We start from the raw sequence: 25,367 nt of genomic DNA, 5'->3' as shown, positions 1-25,367 counted from the left end.
ATGATTTATTCTAAGAGGATTTATGAAAAAGAGGTGGTTCAGTGTAATTCAAATGGCTAAAGTCTAATTTTTTGCCTAATAGTGTATGATTTTAACAGATGGGAGTGGATCCTGTCAGTGTATGATTTTGACAGATGGGAGTGGATCCTGTCAGTGTATGATTTTGACAGATGGGAGTGGAACCTGTCAGCGTATGATTTTAACAGATGGATGTGGATCCTGTCAGTGTATGATTTTAACAGATGGGAGTGGATCCTGTCACCGTATGATTTTAACAGATGGGAGTAGATCCTGTCAGTGTATGGTTTTGACAGATGGGAGTGAATCCTGTCAGCATCTCAGTCAGATGAAAATTAATTTCTATGGAAATCTCACGTTTTCATTAACTATTTTCAGGTGTTCTTAGCTAAATATCACATTGCAATCCATGCAAATATTCAAGGGTTTTCAATGGTTTTCCAGCCGACTCTGGAACCAGCCTGGAATATTTGTCCAGATACCCCTAGGGTTTTCCATGCTGAAATTTTCCAGGCGTCTCCATGATTTTTTCATGGTTTTGCATGATATAATTTTCCAGGTTTGTCTCATGCCAATATTCCATTTTTTTCCATATATTTTTCTGTTGTTTCCCAGCCCACACTGGAAGGAACCTGGAATATTAGTTCCAATATTCCAGGGTTTCAATGCTAGAATTTTCCATGCTTTTCCAAGGATTTTCCTGGAATACCATAAATATTCTCCAGGGAGGCATAAGATACACTGATGCCTTGCCTTAAGATTAGGTCTATTATCCAAGAAACTGAATGGATGATATGTGCAGAATTTAAATATATACATTGATAAAATATGAATCAGGAGTACCATATGACCCCAAATTCATAAAGTTTATTGACATGTTTCGCCTGGAAGAGTTGTAATTAACTATAATCTATCATAAAATCAATAGAAAGATCCTATGTATATTTTAACCAACTTTTTCAGTATGACTGCTCTTACCGAGATGTCACGCATTGTCACATCATCAAAAAGTTCTTTCTCTTGAATGTACATGGAGACAAGCTTAAAATCAAGATCCCTCACTATTGTTGACAAACATCGATTCAGAGCAATCCGATGCGGTGTTTCTGAAAAAGACACAAATGAAATCATGTAGAATCATAGTGTTGTTCATTATCTAAGTACATATGGTTAACAGACGGACTAGCAGTGTTGTCTAAGTTGAATAGTTACATCATGTTTCATTATGTTTGTCAACATGTTGGAAATATTCCCACAACCTGGACATAGATATAGAAAATATATCACATAAACTTTAAATCATGATATCGCATATATTACTAACCTAGACAAATGTATAGATACTATTAAGCATATTTGTGACATAATACTAGTATCATACAAATAATAGAAAATCATTAAATACTAATGGGTATTTTGATTTTGTTCCAAGTTTGAACTTGGGTTGAGCTCGTTACAGGTTTATAAAGCTTTAATATCTTTGATGAATTTAGAATAATTGTTGTTCTGTAAATGAGCATGGACGTGGCTTAGAGCAGTTTAACAATATTATTCATTAAATGGCCACTGGTATTGACGGCACATCTCCAAACTTATTGAAATTTGTAAGATCTATTATAACATTTTACATTAGCTTAATTGACAAATCTGATATCTGTTGAACAACCTTATTAACAATATAGGAAGACTGGCTTGTGATTCTTGATGAGAATAATTATATGGCTGTAATCTTAATTATCCTTAAAAAACCTTAACATTATTTTCATCAGGCAGTTAGCCTCTCATGAATAAATGGCATCTTATTCCAGATGCATTCATCTTGACTGCTGTCCTTATTTTAGTGACCATGTCCCTATGTACTTGTCTCCATGAACTGTTTTTAATGCCCTTGCCCCAGTGCTGTTCTTAACACCACTGTCTCCATGCACTGTTCTTAGTGGTATTGTCTCACGTACTGTTCTTAATGCCATTGTCTCCGTGTACTGTTCTCAATGCCATTGTCCCAATGTACTGTTTTTAGTGCCCTGATCCCAATGTATTGTTCTTAGTGCCCTTGTCCCAATGTATTGTTCTTAGTGCCCTTGTCCCATTTACTGTTCTAAATATTTATGCCCAATACATTCTTCTTAAAGCCATTGTCCCCATGTACTGTTATCAATGCCCATGTCAAGACATGCTGTTCTTAGTGTTCATATCCCCATGTACTTTTACTTATTGCCCTTGCCTCAGTGTAATATTCCTTGTACCCTTTTCACCATGTAATGCCCTTATCAACATGTAAAGTTCTAAGAGCCCATGTCTCCATGTACTGTCCTTATTAACCATGCCTTGATGTAATATGCACAGTGCCTTATCCCATGTGTTGTTTTTAATGCCCTTATCCCATGTGTTGTTTTTAATGCCCTTATCCCATGTGTTGTTCTTAATGTTCTTGTTCCAAAGTAATGTTCTTGGTGACCTAATGTCCCCATGTGTTGTTTTTAATGCCCTTATTCCCATGTGTTGTTCTTAATGGTCTTGTTCCAAAGTAATGTTCCTGGTGACCTAATGTCCCCATGTGTTGTTTTTAATGCCCTTATTCCCATGTGTTGTTCTTAATGGTCTTGTTCCAAAGTAATGTTCCTGGTGACCTAATGTCCCCATGTGTTGTTTTTAATGCCCTTATTCCCATGTGTTGTTCTTAATGGTCATGTTCCAAAGTAATGTTCCTGGTGACCTAATGTCCCCAGGTGTTATTTTTAATGCCCTTATTCCCATGTGTTGTTCTTAATGGTCTTTTTCCAAAGTAATGTTCCTGGTGACCTAATGTCCCCATGTGTTGTTTTTAATGCCCTTATTCCCATGTGTTGTTCTTAATGGTCTTGTTCCAAAGTAATGTTCCTGGTGACCTAATGTCCCCATGTGTTGTTTTTAATGCCCTTATTCCCATGTGTTGTTTTTAATGCCCTTATTCCCATATGTTGTTCTTAATAGGGATGAGTATTGCCAGGAAAATATGTATTGCAATATATTGCAATATGGCATGTCTGTATTGCGATACATATCAATACGTATTGGTCATTGATAGCATTTATGACTGGAATGTTGATATTGTATATTTTTGTACTGAAATAATGAGCAATGTCCTTGCATTTAATAAAATATGAAGAAGAAAATGAAACCATCTTGCTTTTAATTCAACCAAAACACCCAGTAACTGTAATAATCACATCACTTGTTTAGAAAATAAAAATTATATCAACATGTGAAAACTTCTACAAGCAAGAAACAAAATACTGGAAAAGAGTTGTAGAATTATTTTGCCTGATTAGAAAGTCTTCAAATCAATCTAACGATTCATTTCTTGTAGGACAAAACATGACAAGGGATAAACACAAGAAAAACAACACATAATCACAAAAATTATCATATTGATAAATATCCTACTTTGATTAGAAAAATGAATAATATAGTAAATTAATAATATCAGTGATTCCCAACCTTTCTTGGTTGGAACCTGAGAGACTAATTACTTAACACCGATGCCATGTTTAAAAATCCTTTGTTTGATACAACACTGTACGGCCGCAAATCGTGAATGATGAAACTAGCAATGGCACGAGTGATAGCTGTGGACCTTGGTGATGAAGATTTGTATTTAGTCTGTGCACCTAGCATAACAGCAACCTTTGGTTGTCGATCTGAAACAATAAGTACACTTTTAATGGAACCTTCGACTGTTGCGTTAGAGGTTGTGTCACTCTGCTGCACAGTACCTATGGAAAGTAATGATCGATGGTGACGCCGTAAATGAGTCGAGAGTTTCGTCATACCACCTGTGTGCTTGATTTCAGTTTTGCACATATTACACACAGCGACAGTTTTGTCAATTGTATTAGTGCCAAACTCCCTTTTTAGTGAAAAATTATTCCAAACAGAACTATCTGCTCTTGGGTTCTTCACTAGGCTCATACAAAGAAGCCGCCATTTTGGTAACTACGTTAAGACTAATAAAAGACATTGGTGTGCTCAAAGCTAGTTATGGACTGGCTAATGTTGGTGAAGAAAATGAAACCGGTACACCGGTATTACTAAACTCGTATCGCGATGTACCATTTCAGCCATTTTGTATCGCAATTTACCGGTAAATCGGTATATCGTTACACCCTTAGTTCTTAATGGTCTTGTTCCAAAGTAGTGTTCTTGGTGACCTTGTCCCCATGTGTTGTTTTTAATGCCCTTATTCCCATGTGTTGTTCTTAATGGTCTTGTTCCAAAGTAATGTTCTTGGTGACCTTGTCCTAATGTACTATTATGTATGTGCTTAATTATATTGTCTTAATTATAATGCCATTGTCTCTATATAATGTTCTTTGTGCACTTGTTCCCATGTACTATTCTTTGTGCCCTTGTTCCCATGTACTATTCTTTGTGCCCTTGTTCCCATGTACTATTCTTTGCACCCTTGTTCCCATGTACTATTCTTTGCGCCCTTGTTCCCATGTATTATTCTTTGTACCCTTGTTCCCATGCACTATTCTTTGTGCCCTTGTTCCCATGTACTATTCTTTGTGCCCTTGTTACAGTTTTATGTTGTTAGTGCCCTTGTCTTCATGTACTGTTCTGAATGCCCTTGGCTCCATGTACTATTCATAGTGCCCTTGTCCCCTTGTCCTGTTAGTAATGCCCTTGCAAACATTTCCTTTTAGCACAGTTCACTTTCCACACTTTGTTTCAACATGACAGTAGATGTACTTTTTGTAACAGTAGTAGCTCAGAAAAGGATAATGTACTTTGGACATGTGTCTGTGAGATCATTTGTTTCCAAAATATATGTTAGTTGACTGAACATGATGCTGACCATAAGTAACATGTATACTGAGTATGACAGCAGATCATCTGTGCAGTTGCAAAACTACATGTGTGATTTAATGGGACAGATATGGTGCTGACCAAGAGGTACAAGTATAATGTGACTGATTGCATATGTACATCAATGTTTTATACTTCTGGTAATTTAAATCAACAATATGAAATAATTCACAGTTGAACAACAGTTCCCAATGGCTTTAGGTCTGCAAATGATATATCTAAAAGTGGCTTCTGAATATCTCGCATTTTCCCATCTTGGACCAGTATTTGGAAATATCAAAGGTTTCTTGTGTTTGGGTACAAACTTATTCCTTTTCCAAGATTTTGGTAAAATTAAATTCTGGCAGTACAGTGTAGTTTACAATAACGAATAGGTGGTTCACACTAATAAGTTTTGCCATAAAGGAATTTATAGACCCCCTACGTTTTTGGATTTAATGACCACCACCTTAATATCTTACAAGTAACCTATTTAAAACTAGTCCTATAAGATAATCAAGTTTGTCACCCTCTAACACCGTATATGTAAATGCAGAAAAATTGAATTTGTTTGCATTATATATGCAACTCCCATGTCCACAAGAGTTTTGTCACAGAAATATTTTCAGCTGCAAAACAAACTTATCAAAAATCTTATAAATCCTGATATGGGCAAGCTTGAATGGTTGACTGTTACAATTAAACAAGGGGAACAACTCAAACTATCTGCTATTAGGATGACCAGTTAAAACTATGATAAGATTCAGAAAAATCTGGGTATGGAAGTGTGTATCAAAGTATGCTAAAGATGCCATGAAACTGGGTCATGCTGCAGTAAAATGTATGATTCTGGTATTTGTTCTAATGTACAAAATAGTTATTGATGTAGATTACTGATATTTAACTGTAGAAAGTACGTTTTGTCCTTCTTTCCATCGCAGTGATTTTAATGTTTGGTCTTTTGTCTTCAAAATCAATAGGCTTTATCCTTACAGCCATCAATAACATTTGGTCCAGGTTTGTTATGTTGAATTAATGTCACTGCGCCAGATCCAATTTTTTACCTTTCAGGCACAAACTTCTGATCTTTCTACACCAAAATTTAAAAGGTTTTTTCCTCAATCAAAGTGTAAGCTAGATATGTGATATAAACCTAATGTTATTGTACACAAATTATTTTTCTTCTTTCAAGCTACTTTCAACTTTTAACTGAAAATTGTCATGGTTCTTCCGTCCCCCCAAATGCAAGGCATCCACAAAGTTTGGAACATGTATATAATGGAGATGATCGTGCTGGCCAAATGCATTCTGAGACTGGCTTGGAAGATGTCGCATGCCGACAATGGTATCATCAAAAGCGTATCTGTCATTATTCATATGGCAGTCAGTCTACCTGTGACACATGCCGACAATGGTATCATCAAAAGCGTATCTGTCATTATTCATATGGTAGTCAGTCTACCTGTGACACATGCTGACAATGGTATCATCAAAAGCGTATCTGTCATTATTCATATGGTAGTCAGTCTACCTGTGACACATGCTGACAATGGTATCATCAAAAGCGTATATACCATTATTCATATAGCAGTCAGTCTACCTGTGGCTCATGTCAACAATGAAATCATCACCAGTGTAATGTCATATGGTAGTTAGTCTACCTGTGACACATGCTGACAACGGTATACTCACCAGTGTATCTGTCATATTGCAGGTAGTCTACCCATGTTGGACATACCGAGATGCTGCTAAGATTTTATCTAATGGGGAACTCTCCCCTTGCCACACAAATAAGCATGTGGCTGGGTAGTTTTCCTATTGTTTTTCTCAACATTTTTGCTTCACGTAGTGTGCAATGTTATCATCTTTTCAATTAGTCGATACCCTTATTCTTAATGAGTTAATTCAGTTTACTGGCTACCTCTTCTCAAAAATAAGAGTTGTCATAAGATTTGTCAAAGTTTTGCTTTCTTGAATTAATACTTTACTGACTATTGTGCCAGATTTACTGTCCCATAAAGTTGTATTAGGATTTTAGGTCCATTAATGTCATAATCTACTTGTTCAGACAAAAGTATTTTGATAATTTACTTATTAATTTCACTTGTAAGAGTTTTATTTATTAAATTTGTCAACCCTTGTGCAAAGGCTATATTGTTTTGTAGTACAAAATTCCATAAAGCTGAATTGTGATGAGTGAAGAAACGAAAATTGCACTCTGCTTTTGCAGTGTCTTTTAATTTGGTTGTTAGCCCGCCTTTTCTATATGTAATTCTGAAATGCCGCTTAAACGATTGGTTGACCGGCATTGCCGGCTGTTGTTGTTTATCCAGCAGTGTACATCGGACTCATATTAAACACCATTTTCAGGTTCCAAATCACTCACTGGTATCTGCATTAACACTTCCCCTGCTACATTAATCTTAAATACTTCCTAGCTTTAAAAGGCAATTACCTTCATCACAATCATCAGTCATCGGGCGGTATTCGCAGAAAAACATCGTCATCAAACAATGAACCACACTGAGACTCATCCATTTCTAGTTTTCTAGGTAGGGTGTCTTGTAAACGCACATTTTAAAAACACCCTTGATGCAAGATTCATACTATGACAGAACAATGGCTCAGGGCTCAATGTGAAAAGCGGATTTAGTTTACAACAATTTGTGTCAAGCCGAAGAAACTGGATGTGTAAACAGCTACAAAAAGACATGTCCTGAAAAGCGCTAAGCTCATTCTACTGCAGTGACTTATGTCGCAACAAACACTATAAGGGTGAATAGCCGAGTCAAAACTGTATAATGCACAGAGTACATTTTTATTTGTGCGACTTTAAACCAATTTTCACTGGTCTTGAAGTAAATTACGAATTAGTTCACATTTTGCAAGATTCACGTAATCGTGCACCCTGGCAGCATCTCTGCACATACAGACAATGGTGCCTTCACGAGTGGATTAGTTTTATAACACTGAGTCTAACCATGGCACATGTAGGCAATTTTGTCTTTATATGGCAATTAGTCTACCCGTGGCACATGTAGGCAATTTTGTCTTTATATGGCAATTAGTCTACCCGTGGCACATGTAGGCAATTTTGTCTTTATATGGCAATTAGTCTACCCGTGGCACATGTAGGCAATTTTGTCTTTATATGGCAATTAGTCTAACCATGGCACATGTAGGCAATTTTGTCTTTATATGGCAATTAGTCTACCCGTGGCACATGTAGGTAATTTTGTCTTTATATGGCAATTAGTCTACCCGTGGCACATGTAGGCAATTTTGTCTTTATATGGCAATTAGTCTAACCATGGCACATGTAGGCAATTTTGTCTTTATATGGCAATTAGTCTACCCGTGGCACATGTAGGCAATTTTGTCTTTATATGGCAATTAGTCTACCCGTGGCACATGTAGGCAATTTTGTCTTTATATGGCAATTAGTCTACCCGTGGCACATGTAGGCAATTTTGTCTTTATATGGCAATTAGTCTACCCGTGGGACCTGTAGGCCATAGTGTCATCATCACTATATCTGTCTTAGAGCTGCAGGAAAATATTAATCTTCTTGACATTATACCTTCCTTGTTCGAAGCAGCTGTTGCTTGTATCTTTGCCTTGGACTTGACTGGTTTGGTAGGTAACTGTCCTGATCGTTGAATGGCTGTGGACCTAGGCTTTCGTACAGGAAGATCAAATTTTGATTTGGTGGTTGATGCACCCATTTTTGTTTGGGCCATTTTTAATTGTGCCTGAACTGCTGTTCTTACAACATCCACTTGTTTCTACATCAAAAGTTAAATAATTGTTACCAGAATATGTGAACATTCAGCTCGTCCAAACGAACAAGACAAATATTATAAACATTTTAAATAAAGTAACCCAATGACCCATTTATGCAAACCAAATTAAGCAACTCTTTTGACTTCCAGAAAATGTCTACTTCTGGAATACAGGAAAAATTAGTCAAAAAGATCATGGCTTTCATATGAGGCCATTACAGTCTTGTCCTTTAAGCACCATATTATGCAATTCATATACAAAAGTTACTGTGCATGTGCCTTCATTAAGATGACTGTACAACAGTACATACATAATCAAAATACTACATTATATGATTCCTGTACAGAAATCGTTGTTCATGTACCTTTCTTAGCATAAATGTGTACATGTGCATACAGAAATCAAAGTAGTACATTACATGATTCCTGTACAGAAATCGTTGTTCATGTACCTTTATTAGCATAAATGTGTACATGTGCATACAGAAATCAAAGTAGTACATTACATAATTCCTGTACAGAAATCATTGTACATGTACCTATATTAGCATAAATGTGTACATGTGCATACAGAAATCAAAGTAGTACATTATATGATTCCTGTACAGAAATCATTGTTCATGTACCTATATTAGCATAAATGTGTACATGTGCATACAGAAATCAAAGTAGTACATTACATAATTCCTGTACAGAAATCATTGTACATGTACCTATATTAGCATAAATGTGTACATGTGCATACAGAAATCAAAGTAGTACATTATGATTCCTGTACAGAAATCACTGTTCATGTACCTATATTAGCATAAATGTGTACATGTGCATACAGAAATCAAAGTACTACATTATATGATTCCTGTACAGAAATCATTGTACATGTACCTATATTAGCATAAATGTGTACATGTGCATACAGAAATCAAAGTAGTACATTATATGATTCCTGTACAGAAATCATTGTACATGTACCTTTATTAGCATAAATGTGTACATGTGCATACAGAAATCAAAGTAGTACATTACATAATTCCGATAGAGAAACTGCTCTGCACGTACACATTTGTAAAGATGACCGTGTGCATATATATGCAGAAATCAAAAGAATACAATACAATACTCTATACATGTCAGTTTGGATTATACGTAGAGGATAGATTTTTCTTGTACATATGTATGACATTCACTCTATATGCATATTCCAGTTTTTGACCACAATCAACTAGATGTTTCCCTTAAGGTGCTAGACTACACCTGTCTATTGACTTGCACACTAAAACACTTTGTTGTATATGTAGCATCAATGCCTTTTTGTTGCAGAGTTTATCATTAACCAATCATATTGCTCAATCATCAAAATCTAACCAATGGTGATGAGTATAAAGGATTTTTATTTCATGTATACATATCTCAGCAAACTGAAATGTATTTACAAAGAATGCATGTTAATTGTAGGAGCTGTGATTATAAGGTCTGTACTTACTACTTGAGAATTGTTTTGAAAAATTAACTGAATAAGTGTATTGTATTTTTAAGCCTGCATTTATTTTTTCCCTACATTTCTTATGTACTCCTAAAATTTCTCCTCTAACTGAAATGAAGGTGCGGAAGTTCCCCCTAAATTGTCAATGCTGGGACATCCTAATCAGATAGATCTGACAATGATATCATAATTGAAATGAATTTGCAAAGTACAACCCGAAATAGTACACACTGATGAGTCAGACACTAATATCATAATATAAATATATCTCAAAACCCAAAGAAAGTGAGGATAAGTAGTATATTTAGGTTATTCTTGGCATGTGGCCTAGTTTCACAATAACAAGCGAACTGATGGATACTTTTGGGCTAAGGGTCAGTTTGTATCCTTCACCTACGCTAAAGACATTTTATAATCAAAAATTGGCAAATTGCATAGTTACGTAAGTGCAAATAGAAAGAGCATAAACTTAACCTGCACCAACAACATTACATGAATTATGAAAGAGATTATTTTTTGTCTGCAAACATTGCTTCAATCGTTTTCTCAGAAACTGTTAACAGCAAACTTGCAGTCTTCTTTCTCAGACTGGAGTTTTATTTATTTTTATCTGATTTTAATTTAGCTCTCAGTACATTTTTAGTCTATAACCAAGGAATTTACACATAATATATAATTGTAAGTAAAATCTCCAATAACAATTCATATAACACCTTAATTTGTTAGTACTCACTTGATCCGCAAACCAAAACTTTAAAAGTTTGCTTGAGTCAATTATGTTGTCATGGAAATCACAGCGTACTTCTGGATTCTCTTCGAGCCTAGATACAGGAATCAGGCTGTTGATACTGACGCCACTGTATTCAGTACATTGTATAAAGTACTCAAACTTCAGACTCTGACCCAGGTATCCAATAATCTTAAGGAGGTTGGTAGTGATGAACTCTCTCACCTCAATGCACAGCTCTGAAGATGGAGTCTTGACCTTGATTCCCATTTTTGTGACCCTCATAAAAATAGCATACTCTCTAAAGAATAGGGTCAATTTGTGATACTGGTCCAACTGAAAAACGCAGCAGCCACAGAAGATCAGATTCTCTTCTGACTCCTCGTTCTTCTTCGTGGCTATTGGCCAGTGAGCAACACAGGCAGCAATCAGTCTATGAAAGATCGGACTGGGTAGAAACTTCCCCGTGAATAAATAACACATGACTGGAGAGCTCCCCATTTGTTCATTTGGTTTTGGGCAGATAATATCTTCTGGTGTTTTCTGCTGAAGGATGCATGGGGCAAGGAAGTAATTCTCCTCCTGATAAATGAATTAATTAATTTGTAATGGAGATATTTGGTAGAAATTAAAGTGTTTAATTTGTATAAATATACATTACATCAATGTGAAAAACATACTTGACAAATCTTTTTAATTCTATCCAAATATGCTTTACACAAATGTTTGGTGATCATTTTTTTCATTTGTTGAAATTTGTCAATCAGTAGAAAGTGCTAATGTCGATGCTTATTCAAATTAACTGCAGCCAATATGGGATGTCTCAGAAACATCCCCTATTGATCAAATATTAACTGGAGTTGCTAACTGGATATAACGTTTATATATATTCATACTGTTGCAGAAAAAGAGCCTGTAACAGCTCCCAATAATGATGCAGTTTTAAATATACTCATGTCTGCATGGATAAGTTATTTGCTCAATATATATTGGGGCTATTTTGGGAAGTTGTAAATTTCAGCGGATTTTATCTATAGCATAGCAACTCAGCTTAATCTGTCATGGATGGCTAGATTCTTGTCCTGTATAGCAACTAAACACAAGCTTCACAACTATTACACACTTTGATGGGGAGAAACAATTTTGGTCCTTTACAATATTTGTTGAACAAATCTATCCTATTAATTGGGCCAGAGTGGGAATCATCAATGAACACAAACTACCCTATGATCTGATCTACTGAATCTACATTACCCACTCTAAAAACCTTTATGAGATTAACACATCCGATATTTCAATTAGTGATCAATATCCCATTTCTTTTACTGGTAAGCAACAGAGATCAAAGAATTTCTTTTACTGGTAAGCAACAGAGATCAAGGAATCATGTACACTTGTAATTGTTCAAGAAATGCTGATAATTTGACAAATATTGCTGAAAGCAAATTTCTCTCCAAATGTGTCAAAATAGTTTCTAATAAACATTTTTCAAAAACAGAGACATTATTTATCTCCATGTAACCATTTTCTTTTCTCACCATCTCAAATAAGCTTGCTGCAACAACGTGAAAGAACTGGATTGCAATATTAGTGAAATTGCTGAGGCACATTTATGGCAGAGCAAAACCGAAACCTAATTATAAAATAAACCCTTTTAAACAGAACACTGTTCTAAATCTGATAACAGATTTATCTGTAATCACCAGATAATATAAACCGCTTCTACATTTCTTACTCCCATGTTCAGGTGAATTCATAGTTAATGACACTAATTACATGATTACTCATGCTACTGCAGATTGAATGAACATCTTGGTTTTGGCTTACACTTCCCAAATACTTGATCAGTCTGCAATAAGCTTCTTCGGTGCCCTAAATGTAAGCCATTTACAGTCTACTATGTATAGCTAATGTTGTGCAAGCCATTTTTCTTAATTTGGTCCATGACCTTGACTTTTGACCTTTGGACCCCAAATTCAATAGCTTTATTTCTTTACCAAATGCAAGCCATCCACAAATTTTGGACTGCACATGGTGCAAAGCTCACGTTATTATGCACATATTATTTTTTTGCTTTACTTTACTGTTACCTTATTATAATATAAATAATAATAATAATAAAGACTTTATTTAAAGAAGGTAACTCAATTAGTTACATAACTAATCTACCTTGAGGCCTTCTATATGTTATGTACAATATATACAGTATATACAACATGATGTGACCTTGATCTCTGGCTTGTTGATTCTGAAATTGATTGAGATTTTCCTTACACCAGTTGCATGCCATCTGCAAAGTGTGGTAAGTATAAATGGCAGACAGCTAAAGTTGTTGTTCAAATACCAAATTTATAAGTGATAAATGGTCAGACAGACTGACAGACTAACAGCAACATAATATGATTGACACATGTTAATAATATGAAAACTATTGTTAGGCAAGTAAGATTTGGCATCAGCAGACCATCTGTAACAGAAAATGGAAAAAACATCATGTTTTGAATGACATTCCAACATCATAATTGCTGATCTATTTAATGAACACTCGAAGTGCCATTTTTGAAATCCTATAAGATCTTCATTGATATATCTACATTCTAAGTTTAATCAAACTCTGATAAAATAATGATTTATAGAAGGGTAACAGGGTAACAAACTCAGCATATCAGATATGTTATCAGCTTGTTAAATGCAAGCATCTTCCTCATCGATGAATTCTTCTGAGATATTAGTGATAAAAGCATCGATGAATCCTTCTGAGATATCGGTGATAAAAGCATCAATGAATCCTTCTGAGATATCGGTGATATAAGCATTGATGAATCCTTCTGAGATATCAGTGATATAAGCATCGTTGAATCCTTCTGAGATATCAGTGATATAAACATAGATTCTAAATTTGATCAAAATCTGATCAGAAATCCAGTCTCCACAAAAGCTGTGCTAATCATAAGCAAGATGACCTCATTATTATGCTTGGCTCTCTCTCATTCAGGGGACAAAGGTTCACTAGCACAATCAGCCCAGATAACTATGGTGATAGTCATTGTTAAGCAATAATCTTTCATGCCAGTAGTCCTCTTTTTAACAGAAGAAGAGTCTCATTAAGGGAATCATGCTTGACAAGCTGAAAATAATTTTTTGGAATTCAAGATAAGACCACATGGTGATTGTTAAAACCAGGTCTAATAAATAAATGTGATGGTACAGCATTACAAGCTGAACTGATGGAAATATGGATGAATGAACACAGATAATTGTTATGTTCTCTATTCTTTGTGATGGGGAACAATAAAGATACTTATTCCAAGATAAATTGCATACCTCATTAGTAGCCTTGACTATATATGTCAGGCAGGAGTCCATGTGTGATGATGAGCAATACATACATACAGAACTCATGTCAGCAGAACTTTCCCTCAAGATCAAAATGACGTTTCTTGCAAGATTGAACAATAAACGAAATGCCTCTAATTTTTAGTTTCATGGCTATAAAATGATCAGTATCCAAGAAATGAACTTAAAATAAAAAGTGTAAATATGTCAATGAAGAAAAAAGCATTTGTCTGCATCATCTCAGCAAGTTTCATGACTAAGGTACAAGACAACTGTAGTCAAGACGTAAATGCAAATGCTTAACTGAAGTCAGTAAGACATGAAATATAGGTCGCCGATACCTTTTTGTTACAATGGGGATGATGTTTGTAGGGCTGCATTGCATCATCTAGAGGATAGTATCTTGGAATTCAAATTCAACTGTAAAATGTAACCAAAGTCAACGAATGTAAAATATGTGTCACAGTAACCTACCTTTGTGATCACTATGTTCTTTTACTTGGAACAATTAACTGCAACTCATATCATGATGAAGATTCTCGATTCCATTGTACACAGCTCCAGAGAAATGAACTTTAGATACAAATTTTAACCAAGTCAATAAAGCAAAAATATCAGTCATAGTGACCACATTTTGTGATCCGATTGTACTGAGAATAATGCCAACAATCAGCTCATTGGTAAAGTTATTCTGCAAGCCCATAATTCTGTTTCTTTGGAGATGCATCTATAAGTTTAATTATCCAAGGTCACACATTTTGTGCAAAAAATATGTTTGATCATGAAATATACCTTCCATATATATATATATATATATATATATATATATATATATATATATATATATATATATATATATATATATATATATTTCCATCCCTTTACCAGCATCATTATTTACTTATTTCCAGATGAATTTAACACTGAAGGCAAACTTACTAAACCAAATCATGCTGTACATAAACTTGCCTTGGGTTCTTTTCCTTCTTCAACATATATCCTTGGCCTGGCAATAATGTTCAGTTGCTCCATCAGATGTAAAATGTGATCCTTGTTGTCATGGAGTTCCGGGTTGTTCTCTTTACTCCAGATGACATCTAGAAAAGAACATCATTAGATATTTTATATCCAATATGAAAAATTACACATGGACTGTTAAAACATGATTGCCATTAACAGTACACAACACACATGCCCCAATTGTAATAGTCCTTCATAGAGATAATTGAGAATTTGCATCCAGCAACACTTTTTCTTCTTTCTGTTAGAGTGACCTTGATATTTAAGCTTGAAATCAGTAGCCTTCTTCCTTACCAAGATGAATGTCATCCACAAAGTTTGGGCAAGTTTGTAAATTTGAAGACCATCTGTATAGTTTGGTTGAGGTAGGTCATTAACTTAAATTATTGTGGTGAAACTATATGTTTTGTTGCAATTATAGTGATCTTAACCTTTGACCTTTAGACCCTAACATTATAATGTTTCTGTTTCATGATCCAAGTGCAAGTGGTCTGCAATATTTGGTAATTGTAAATGGTGGCGGAATAGAGTTATTGTGCACAAAACATATTTCTTTCAGCCGTAGTGAAAGAACTGACTTGGGTTCATCCCTACTAGAGTGCAAATCATTTAATTACTTTTAATTAGTCATTAAATTATTCTGATGAGAGCAGATTTCATACCTTTTAGAGTAAGTATAGTCCAAACAAGAATATTTTTGTTTGGTCAAGTAATGTTAGTATTACCTCTTCAATGTTACACACGTCATACACCTGTGTTAGTTAGGGATTTTAAAAGGTGACTTCATTCATAATAAGAATGATTATCAAATGGCCGACAATCTTCACTAACTTCCAACTGTCATAGGAAACGTCAAAGTGTTTGCCCTGTTCTCGATGAATCTTGCGTTCATCTACATTTTCTAAACCAAGTAAAACCCTATGGAAAAATCATACACACCTGTGGAATGATTATTTATTGCTTTGTCAAGTCATTATTACATGCCAGCTTTCCACTTAGACTTGATTACAAAATTTATCACCGTATATGTGAAGTTGTAAAATTTGAATTTTCCCAGTGGCAAATAGCTCTTGCATTTGTTGCGAAGAAATACAAAGTCATCAGCACAACGATACATTTTTAATACTTAATATAACTGAATTCATATGCCAACAGTCCCTTAAAAAAATTGATACAATAATGTCAAAACAGACCAGGGGTTTGTTCTAAAGCAAATAATTACAAACCTATCAGTTCATGGGTGAGTTTTCCTGTGTTTATGAATTCGTACAACTTGGTAGTGATGGCAGGGTTTTTACTGATGAAAGACTCAGCTGTGATGAGAGACTTCAGAGCATCAATCATCCATTGTGGATCCAGGACAATCTTCTCTCTGAGTCCTTCAACACTGAAAACCAAATACAAAGAAAATGCTTAGCAAGAGTTATATCCCTTGTTCTACATAAGACAGCCTGTACTAATTATATATTTTGTATTGCAAGAAACTGAACAAAGCCAAAGTTGGCTGCCTTGGATTAATTTGTGTACACACATACACCCCCATCTGTATGATGCATACTAGTAAAACTTATACAAGTTACATGTTGAAGATGTCTATGACAGTGTTAAAGCTTGTAATCAAAACCATAACACCCCAAAGGCAGGGACAGTTATACTGTCATATAGAACATACAATGAGAGACAGAAATAACTTGTTATAAAACTAAATATATGCTTGCGAAACCCTCTGAACTGAAAATGTTTGGAATCAAATGTAAAATTATTAGCTTTGAGAAGCTGTTAGTTTATTGCGGGTTTGGCAGATGTGAAGATGTGAAGGAAACATCTTTCCATAAGAAATTATGTTATGTGTGAGAGAAATGGCGACACACAGAGAATGTAACTATTAGAAAACATCTATTTATGTGTGTGCAAGTGCATGAACATTTTTCTATTGGGGTTTTCTTAAAATTTAGTTAAATATTAGTTGAGCTGCGCAAAAACATTTCTTCCTAATGGTAGCATCCTGTTATATGAATAAATATGATTGTTCCACATTGAAATACAGTTATTGTCTCAACCAACATTTAAGGAACAAGATACTTGTAATAACTTTAATATAAGCCCATTAGAATTAAGAAAAATAATCCGTAATGTTTACATAGGTCATTTAATTCATAACCTTCATATGAAAATGCTTTATCCAGTTTTTTTAAATGTAGATTTTGGCACAGATTCATTCGCTTTGATTGGATAATTTTAACCTGCACTGACAGTTTTATCCTATGATAATTAGTTGGGTATTTTGATATCTTGACATGCGAATGATGACAAAATGAGTAATTGTCGCTTAAATATATGCATTATATCTCTTGCTGTCTTTCTCTCTTTCTCTCTCTCTCTCTATATATATATACACACGCAGCTTTGGTTAGTAAGGAATGTCATAACTTTTCCTGAGGGATTGTGCTACGAGTTTAATATTAACAGCATGTTTTCATTTTTCAAGATAAAATACTTAAGACAACTTATCCTTTTGTTACAAAATGGGTGTGTCTGCTACAAAGTAATGGCAAATATTGTAAATGTACTTATACTAATTATAGATTAATCAGACATTTAACACATATCACATATTTTAAAGCAGTGTCAAAATGGAATCTTGTGAAACATTTGAATCTCTCAGGCCAAATTCAACTTTTGGAGAAAAAAATCAGTTTGAAAAAAGGCACAAAAACAAACAAAACATCAACACATGTCATGTTTTAACTACATGTATTACTAGTCCACATGAATCTGCTAAGCGTAAGACTGCGAATCGTCCTACGATTTTTAGAAGCGCACCTGTTTTCTTTCCGACCTTTAAATAATTTCTTAAATCCACTAAATAATTTCTCGTTGTTGAGTCAGGGTGTTTTATGTTGACCTGCCCCCTCTCAAATAAATATCACACCTGAGTGTTCACATCTTTTCAAATAAATATCACACCTGGGTGTTTACATCCCTCTGACAGTTTCAATGCCTATTATATCATACATGCAGCAAGAAAATTTTAAGCTTTAATATCAAGTCTTATTATTTTTGTCAATAGACTATCTAATGGCAGTGCAATGTCTATAAGGCACCGACCATCTAATCTAATGGCAGTGCAATGTCTATAAGGCACTGACCATCTAATCTAATGGCAGCGCAATGTCTATAAGGTACCGACCATCTAATCTAATGGCAGTGCAATGTCTATAAGGCACCCACCATCTAATCTAATGGCAGCGCAATGTCTATAAGGCACCCACCATCTAATCTAATGGCAGCGCAATGTCTATAAGGCACTGACCATCTAATCTAATGGCAGCGCAATGTATATAAGGCACCCACCATCTAATCTAATGGCAGTGCAATGTCTATAAGGCACCCACCATCTAATCTAATGGCAGCGCAATGTCTATAAGGCACTGACCATCTAATCTAATGGCAGTGCAATGTCTATAAGGCACCGACCATCTAATCTAATGGCAGTGCAATGTCTATAAGGTACCGACCATCTAATCTAATGGCAGTGCAATGTCTATAAGGCACCCACCATCTAATCTAATGGCAGCGCAATGTATATAAGGCACCCACCATCTAATCTAATGGCAGCGCAATGTATATAAGGCACCCACCATCTAATCTAATGGCAGCGCAATGTCTATAAGGCACTGACCATCTAATCTAATGGCAGCGCAATGTATATAAGGCACCCACCATCTAATCTAATGGCAGTGCAATGTCTATAAGGCACCCACCATCTAATCTAATGGCAGCGCAATGTCTATAAGGCACTGACCATCTAATCTAATGGCAGTGCAATGTCTATAAGGCACCGACCATCTAATCTAATGGCAGCGCAATGTCTATAAGGCACCGACCATCTAATCTAATGGCAGCGCAATGTCTATAAGGCACTGACCATCTAATCTAATGGCAGCGCAATGTCTATAAGGCACCGACCATCTAATCTAATGGCAGCGCAATGTCTATAAGGCACTGACCATCTAATCTAATGGCAGTGCAATGTCTATAAGGCACCCACCATCTAATCTAATGGCAGCGCAATGTATATAAGGCACCCACCATCTAATCTAATGGCAGCGCAATGTCTATAAGGCACCCACCATCTAATCTAATGGCAGTGCAATGTCTATAAGGCACCCACCATCTAATCTAATGGCAGCGCAATGTCTATAAGGCACCCACCATCTAATCTAATGGCAGCGCAATGTATATAAGGCACCCACCATCTAATCTAATGGCAGTGCAATGTCTATAAGGCACCGACCATCTAATCTAATGGCAGTACAATGTCTATAAGGCACCCACCATCTAATCTAATGGCAGTGCAATGTCTATAAGGCACTGACCATTTAATCTAATGGCAGTGCAATGTCTATAAGGCACCCACCATCTAATCTAATGGCAGTGCAATGTCTATAAGGCACCCACCATCTAATCTAATGGCAGTGCAATGTCTATAAGGCACCCACCATCTAATCTAATGGCAGTGCAATGTCTATAAGGCACCAACCATCTAATCTAATGGCAGCGCAATGTCTATAAGGCACCCACCATCTAATCTAATGGCAGTGCAATGTCTATAAGGTACCGACCATCTAATCTAATGGCAGTGCAATGTCTATAAGGCACTGACCATCTAATCTAATGGCAGTGCAATGTCTATAAGGCACCCACCATCTAATCTAATGGCAGTGCAATGTCTATAAGGCACCGACCATCTAATCTAATGGCAGCGCAATGTCTATAAGGCACTGACCATCTAATCTAATGGCAGTGCAATGTCTATAAGGCACCGACCATCTAATCTAATGGCAGTGCAATGTCTTGTAGTGATAAGTAATATTTACATGGGCCAGATGTCATTGTACCGCTGTGCTTGGCTATACCTTGTAGTGATAAGTAATATTTACATGGGCCAGATGTCATTGTACCGCTGTGCTTGGCTATGTCATAGATCTGGATCTGGCAGTATGATTTACATGGATGGCATTACACTACTGTGCTTGGCGATATTATAGCTAGAGATATGGTCTTCATCAGTCAGATGACATTTTACTGTTTACTGAAGAGATCTTATTCCTTGTTTCTTTAAATATTTACATAGGCTAGATGACATTGTAGCCAGGTGTAATATTTACATGGGTCAGATGACACTGTAGCCAGGTGTAATATTTACATGGGCCAGATGACACTGTAGCCAGGTGTAATATTTACATGAGACAGATGACATTGTAGCCAGGTGTAATATTTACATGGGCCAGATGACATTGTAGCCAGGTGTAATATTTACATGGGTCAGATGACACTGTAGCCAGGTGTAATATTTACATGGGCCAGATGACACTGTAGCCAGGTGTAATATTTACATGAGACAGATGACATTGTAGCCAGGTGTAATATTTACATGGGCCAGATGACATTGTAGCCAGGTGTAATATTTACATGGGTCAGATGACACTGTAGCCAGGTGTAATATTTACATGGGCCAGATGACATTGTAGCTAGATGTAATATTTATATGGGCCAGATGACATTGTAGCTAGATGTAATATTTACATGGACCAGATGACATTGTAGCCAGATATACTATTTACATGGGCCAGATGACATTGTAGCCAGGTGTAATATTTACATGGGCCAGATGACACTGTCACCAGGTGTAATATTTACATGGGCCAGATGACATTGTAGCTAAATGTAATATTTACATGGGCCAGATGACATTGTAGCTAGATGTAATATTTACATGCGCCAGATGACATTGTAGCTAGATGTAATATTTACATGGGCCAGAGAACATTGTAGCCAGGTGTAATATTTACATGGGTCAGATGACACTGTAGCCAGGTGTAATATTTACATGGGCCAGATGACACTGTAGCCAGGTGTAATATTTACATGAGACAGATGACATTGTAGCCAGGTGTAATATTTACATGGGCCAGATGACATTGTAGCCAGGTGTAATATTTACATGGGTCAGATGACACTGTAGCCAGGTGTAATATTTACATGGGCCAGATGACATTGTAGCTAGATGTAATATTTATATGGGCCAGATGACATTGTAGCTAGATGTAATATTTACATGGACCAGATGACATTGTAGCCAGATATACTATTTACATGGGCCAGATGACATTGTAGCCAGGTGTAATATTTACATGGGCCAGATGACACTGTCACCAGGTGTAATATTTACATGGGCCAGATGACATTGTAGCTAAATGTAATATTTACATGGGCCAGATGACATTGTAGCTAGATGTAATATTTACATGCGCCAGATGACATTGTAGCTAGATGTAATATTTACATGGGCCAGAGAACATTGTAGCCAGGTGTAATATTTACATGGTCCAGATGACATTGTAGCTAGATGTAATATTTACATGGTCCAGATGACATTGTAGCTAGATGTAATATTTACATGGGCCAGATGACATTGTAGCTAAATGTAATATTTACATGGGCCAGATGACATTGTAGCCAGGTGTAATATTTACATGGGCCAGATGACACTGTCACCAGGTGTAATATTTACATGGGCCAGATGACATTGTAGCTAAATGTAATATTTACATGGGCCAGATTACATTGTAGCTAGATATAATATTTACATGGGCCAGATGACATTGTAGCCAGGTGTAATATTTACATGGGCCAGATGTCACTGTCACCAGGCATAATATTTACATGGGCCAGATGACATTGTAGCTAGATGTAATATTTACATGGGCCAGATGACATTGTAGCCAGGTGTAATATTTACATGGGCCAGATGACACTGTCACCAGGTGTAATATTTACATGGGCCAGATGACACTGTAGCTAAATGTAATATTTACATGGTCCAGATGACATTGTAGCTAGATGTAATATTTACATGGGCCAGAGAACATTGTAGCCAGGTGTAATATTTACATGGTTCAGATGACATTGTAGCTAGATGTAATATTTACATGGTCCAGATGACATTGTAGCCAGGTGTAATATTTACATGGTCCAGATGACATTGTAGCTAGATGTAATATTTACATGGTCCAGATGACATTGTTGCCAGGTGTAATATTTACATGGTCCAGATGACACTGTAGCTAAATGTAATATTTACATGGGCCAGATGACACTGTAGCTAGATGTAATATTTACATGGTCCAGATGACATTGTAGCCAGGTGTAATATTTACATGGTCCAGATGACATTGTAGCTAGATGTAATATTTACATGGTCCAGATGACATTGTTGCCAGGTGTAATATTTACATGGTCCAGATGACATTGTAGCTAAATGTAATATTTACATGGTCCAGATGACATTGTAGCCAGGTGTAATATTTACATGGTCCAGATGACATTGTAGCTAGATGTAATATTTACATGGTCCAGATGACACTGTAACTAGATGTAATATTTACATGGTCTAGATGACATTGTAGCTAGATGTAATATTTACATGGGCCAGATGACATTGTAGCTAGATGTAATATTTACATGGGCCTGATGACATTGTAGCTAAATGTAATATTTACATGGGCCAGATGACATTGTAGCCAGATGTAATATTTACATGGGCCAGATGACACTGTAGCTAGATGTAATATTTACATGGGCCAGATTACATTGTAGCCAGATATAATATTTACACGGGCCAGATGACATTGTAGCCAGGTGTAATATTTACATGGGCTATATGACACTGTCACCAGGTGTAATATTTACATGGGCCAGATGACATTGTAGCTAAATGTAATATTTACATGGGCCAGATGACATTGTAGCTAGATGTGATATTTACATGGGCCAGATGACATTGTAGCTAAATGTAATATTTACATGGGCCAGATGACATTGTAGCCAGGTGTAATATTTACATGGTCCAGATGACACTGTAACTAGATGTAATATTTACATGGTCCAGATGACATTGTAGCCAGGTGTAATATTTACATGGGCCAGATGACATTGTAGCTAGATGTAATATTTGCATGGGCCAAATGATATTTTACTGCTGTGCTTGGCTATATCTGGTAGCTAGAAGAATGATTAACATGGGCCAGATAATATTGTACTGCTGTGCTTGGCTATATCTGGTAGCTAGAAGAATGATTAGCATGGGCCAGATGATATTGTACTGCTGTGCTTGGCTATATCTGGCGGGTAGAAGAATGACTAACATGGGCCAGATTACATTACACTGCTGTGCTTGGCTATATCTGGTAGCTAGAAGAATGATTAGCATGGGCCAGATGATATTGTACTGCTATGCTTGGCTATATCTGGCGGGTAGAAGAATGATTAGCATGGTCCAGATGATATTGTACTGCTGTATCATAGACTTGGTAGTAAGGCTTATATGAATGACACTGTTCCTGGTTATATTATAGAAATAATCAAAATATATTTTACGCGGATTTCTTCAACTCGTTTCTGAATTATTCAGAAACATTGAGAATAGATTAATAATTTAACTCAAGCAGCATCTGCTAAGAATTGTTTCATAAAAATTAAGTAGTGTTAAAATGAAATGATTATTAAATGATGAATTTTACATAGTGGATTGTATATTGTATTTAATCCATGTTTTCTTAAAATACTGATATCTATTTCAGCATCTCATCATATGGAATTTAGCAATAACCTATAAACACGTACAACAAAATCTTACACGAAACAGATCCAAAACTGGGCAAAACAAAATAGGATGGTAATAATGTAGGTAAAACAAAATGTATCATTTTGGGGACATCACAAAAGCTACACAAGTCAGAGAACCCAAAACTATCTCTTGCAATAAATAATCATCCATTAGAAAATGTCAAACATGAAATTCTTGTAGGTGTGTCCATAGATAATAATTTATTATGGAATGACCATATTGATAAGTTTTGTAAAACACTGTCATCCAAAATTGCGCTTCTCAGCAGAATCAAGAAATATTTACCTATGGAAACTCGCAAACTATACTACAAGTCATATATTCTTCCAACAATGGATTATTGTTCTAATGTATGGGGAAACTGTGCTAAATCTGACCTTGACAGGATTTATAAACTTCAGAAATGAGCAGCACATGTAATTTTAGATGCATCTGTTGATCATCCCTCAAAAGCATTATTTACAGAACTCAAATGACTCACAATATATGACAGGATACATTTTCACAAGGCAGTTCTTTTATATAAATGTCTACATGGAACTGCACCAGAGTATCTTCAGGACGTATTCAGGCCTTTTTCAGCACAACAACAGTTGAGATCAATGTCACATGGAAACCTTCTACCACCAAAACCAAGAACAGAGCAATTTAAAAAGGGTTTCCAATACTCTGGTACAGTTCTGTGGAATAAGCTTCCACTACATGTAAAATCTGTTGAAAATATTCGAGAATTTAAGAAAAGATATCACGAGCATGTATGTGTTTCTAATAGATAATGGAATTTAGTATTTTAATACTAAACATGTTAAAATAAAAAGTAATTATTGTTATCTTCATATGATGTGCATTGTTATACTCTCCTTAAGAGGGCCTCATGGGAGAATAGTCCTTGACTAATGAGTCACCCTCTATAAATAAAGCATTATTATTATTATTATTATTATTATTATAAACGTCAATTACTTTGCTGAATATAAAATGAGATAATTTAAACATAATTATCTTGATCCATTTTTTACCAAGAGTGGATTAATATAAGTATACTCAATCACAAGGAAAAATAACTCTTATTTACCTGAAGTAGAGGATTGTGCCCATCTCATGATGGAATCTAAGGAACAGCTCCAATTCCTTTCTGTCCTCAATCCTAACAGATCCAGACATATTAATCTCTTCAATGAGACTGAGTGGTACAACCTGATCGAAAGAAATGTACAAAGCTATTTTAATCCAACAATTAAGGAGTTGGTTGGAACATATGATGACCACATTAACAAATAATGCATTATTGCTATGAATCATAATTTCTATTTTTGCAGAAACAATTTTTTGTTTCCTATAGAATTTCTTTTTTATTTCCTAGAGAACTTGATCACAGACCTTTTGATTTAACACAAGTGCTAGCCATTCACCAAGGTCTGTAAAGGTAGATCTTGTCAAATTAAAACCATATCACAGAAATGAAAAAGGCAGATTGAC

The 25,367-nt window shown here is 35.7% G+C and overlaps 1 protein-coding gene across 2 annotated transcripts in view; it reads right to left on the bottom strand.

The window, feature by feature from the left end:
• The window catches only part of LOC149788835 (uncharacterized), an 87,892-nt gene that overhangs the window by 21,634 nt on the left and 40,891 nt on the right, over positions 1-25,367 (bottom strand). For both annotated transcript variants that reach the window (XM_089974960.1, XM_089974961.1), the window contains exons 10-15: positions 24,964-25,085; positions 16,423-16,583; positions 15,146-15,273; positions 10,847-11,422; positions 8,429-8,633; positions 997-1,124 (exon numbers count right to left, since the gene is read on the bottom strand). In XM_089974960.1, the coding sequence (XP_089831086.1) occupies positions 997-1,124; positions 8,429-8,633; positions 10,847-11,422; positions 15,146-15,273; positions 16,423-16,583; positions 24,964-25,085 (1,320 nt within the window). The remainder of the gene's footprint in view (positions 1-996; positions 1,125-8,428; positions 8,634-10,846; positions 11,423-15,145; positions 15,274-16,422; positions 16,584-24,963; positions 25,086-25,367) is intronic.

This window comes from Sinohyriopsis cumingii, chromosome 11 (assembly GCF_028554795.1).
Source record: "Sinohyriopsis cumingii isolate HCF-2022 chromosome 11, ASM2855479v2, whole genome shotgun sequence".
NCBI lineage: Eukaryota > Metazoa > Mollusca > Bivalvia > Unionida > Unionidae > Sinohyriopsis > Sinohyriopsis cumingii.
The sequence above is the reverse complement of the archived record's forward strand: the minus strand, read 5'-3'. Positions and strand labels throughout refer to the sequence as shown.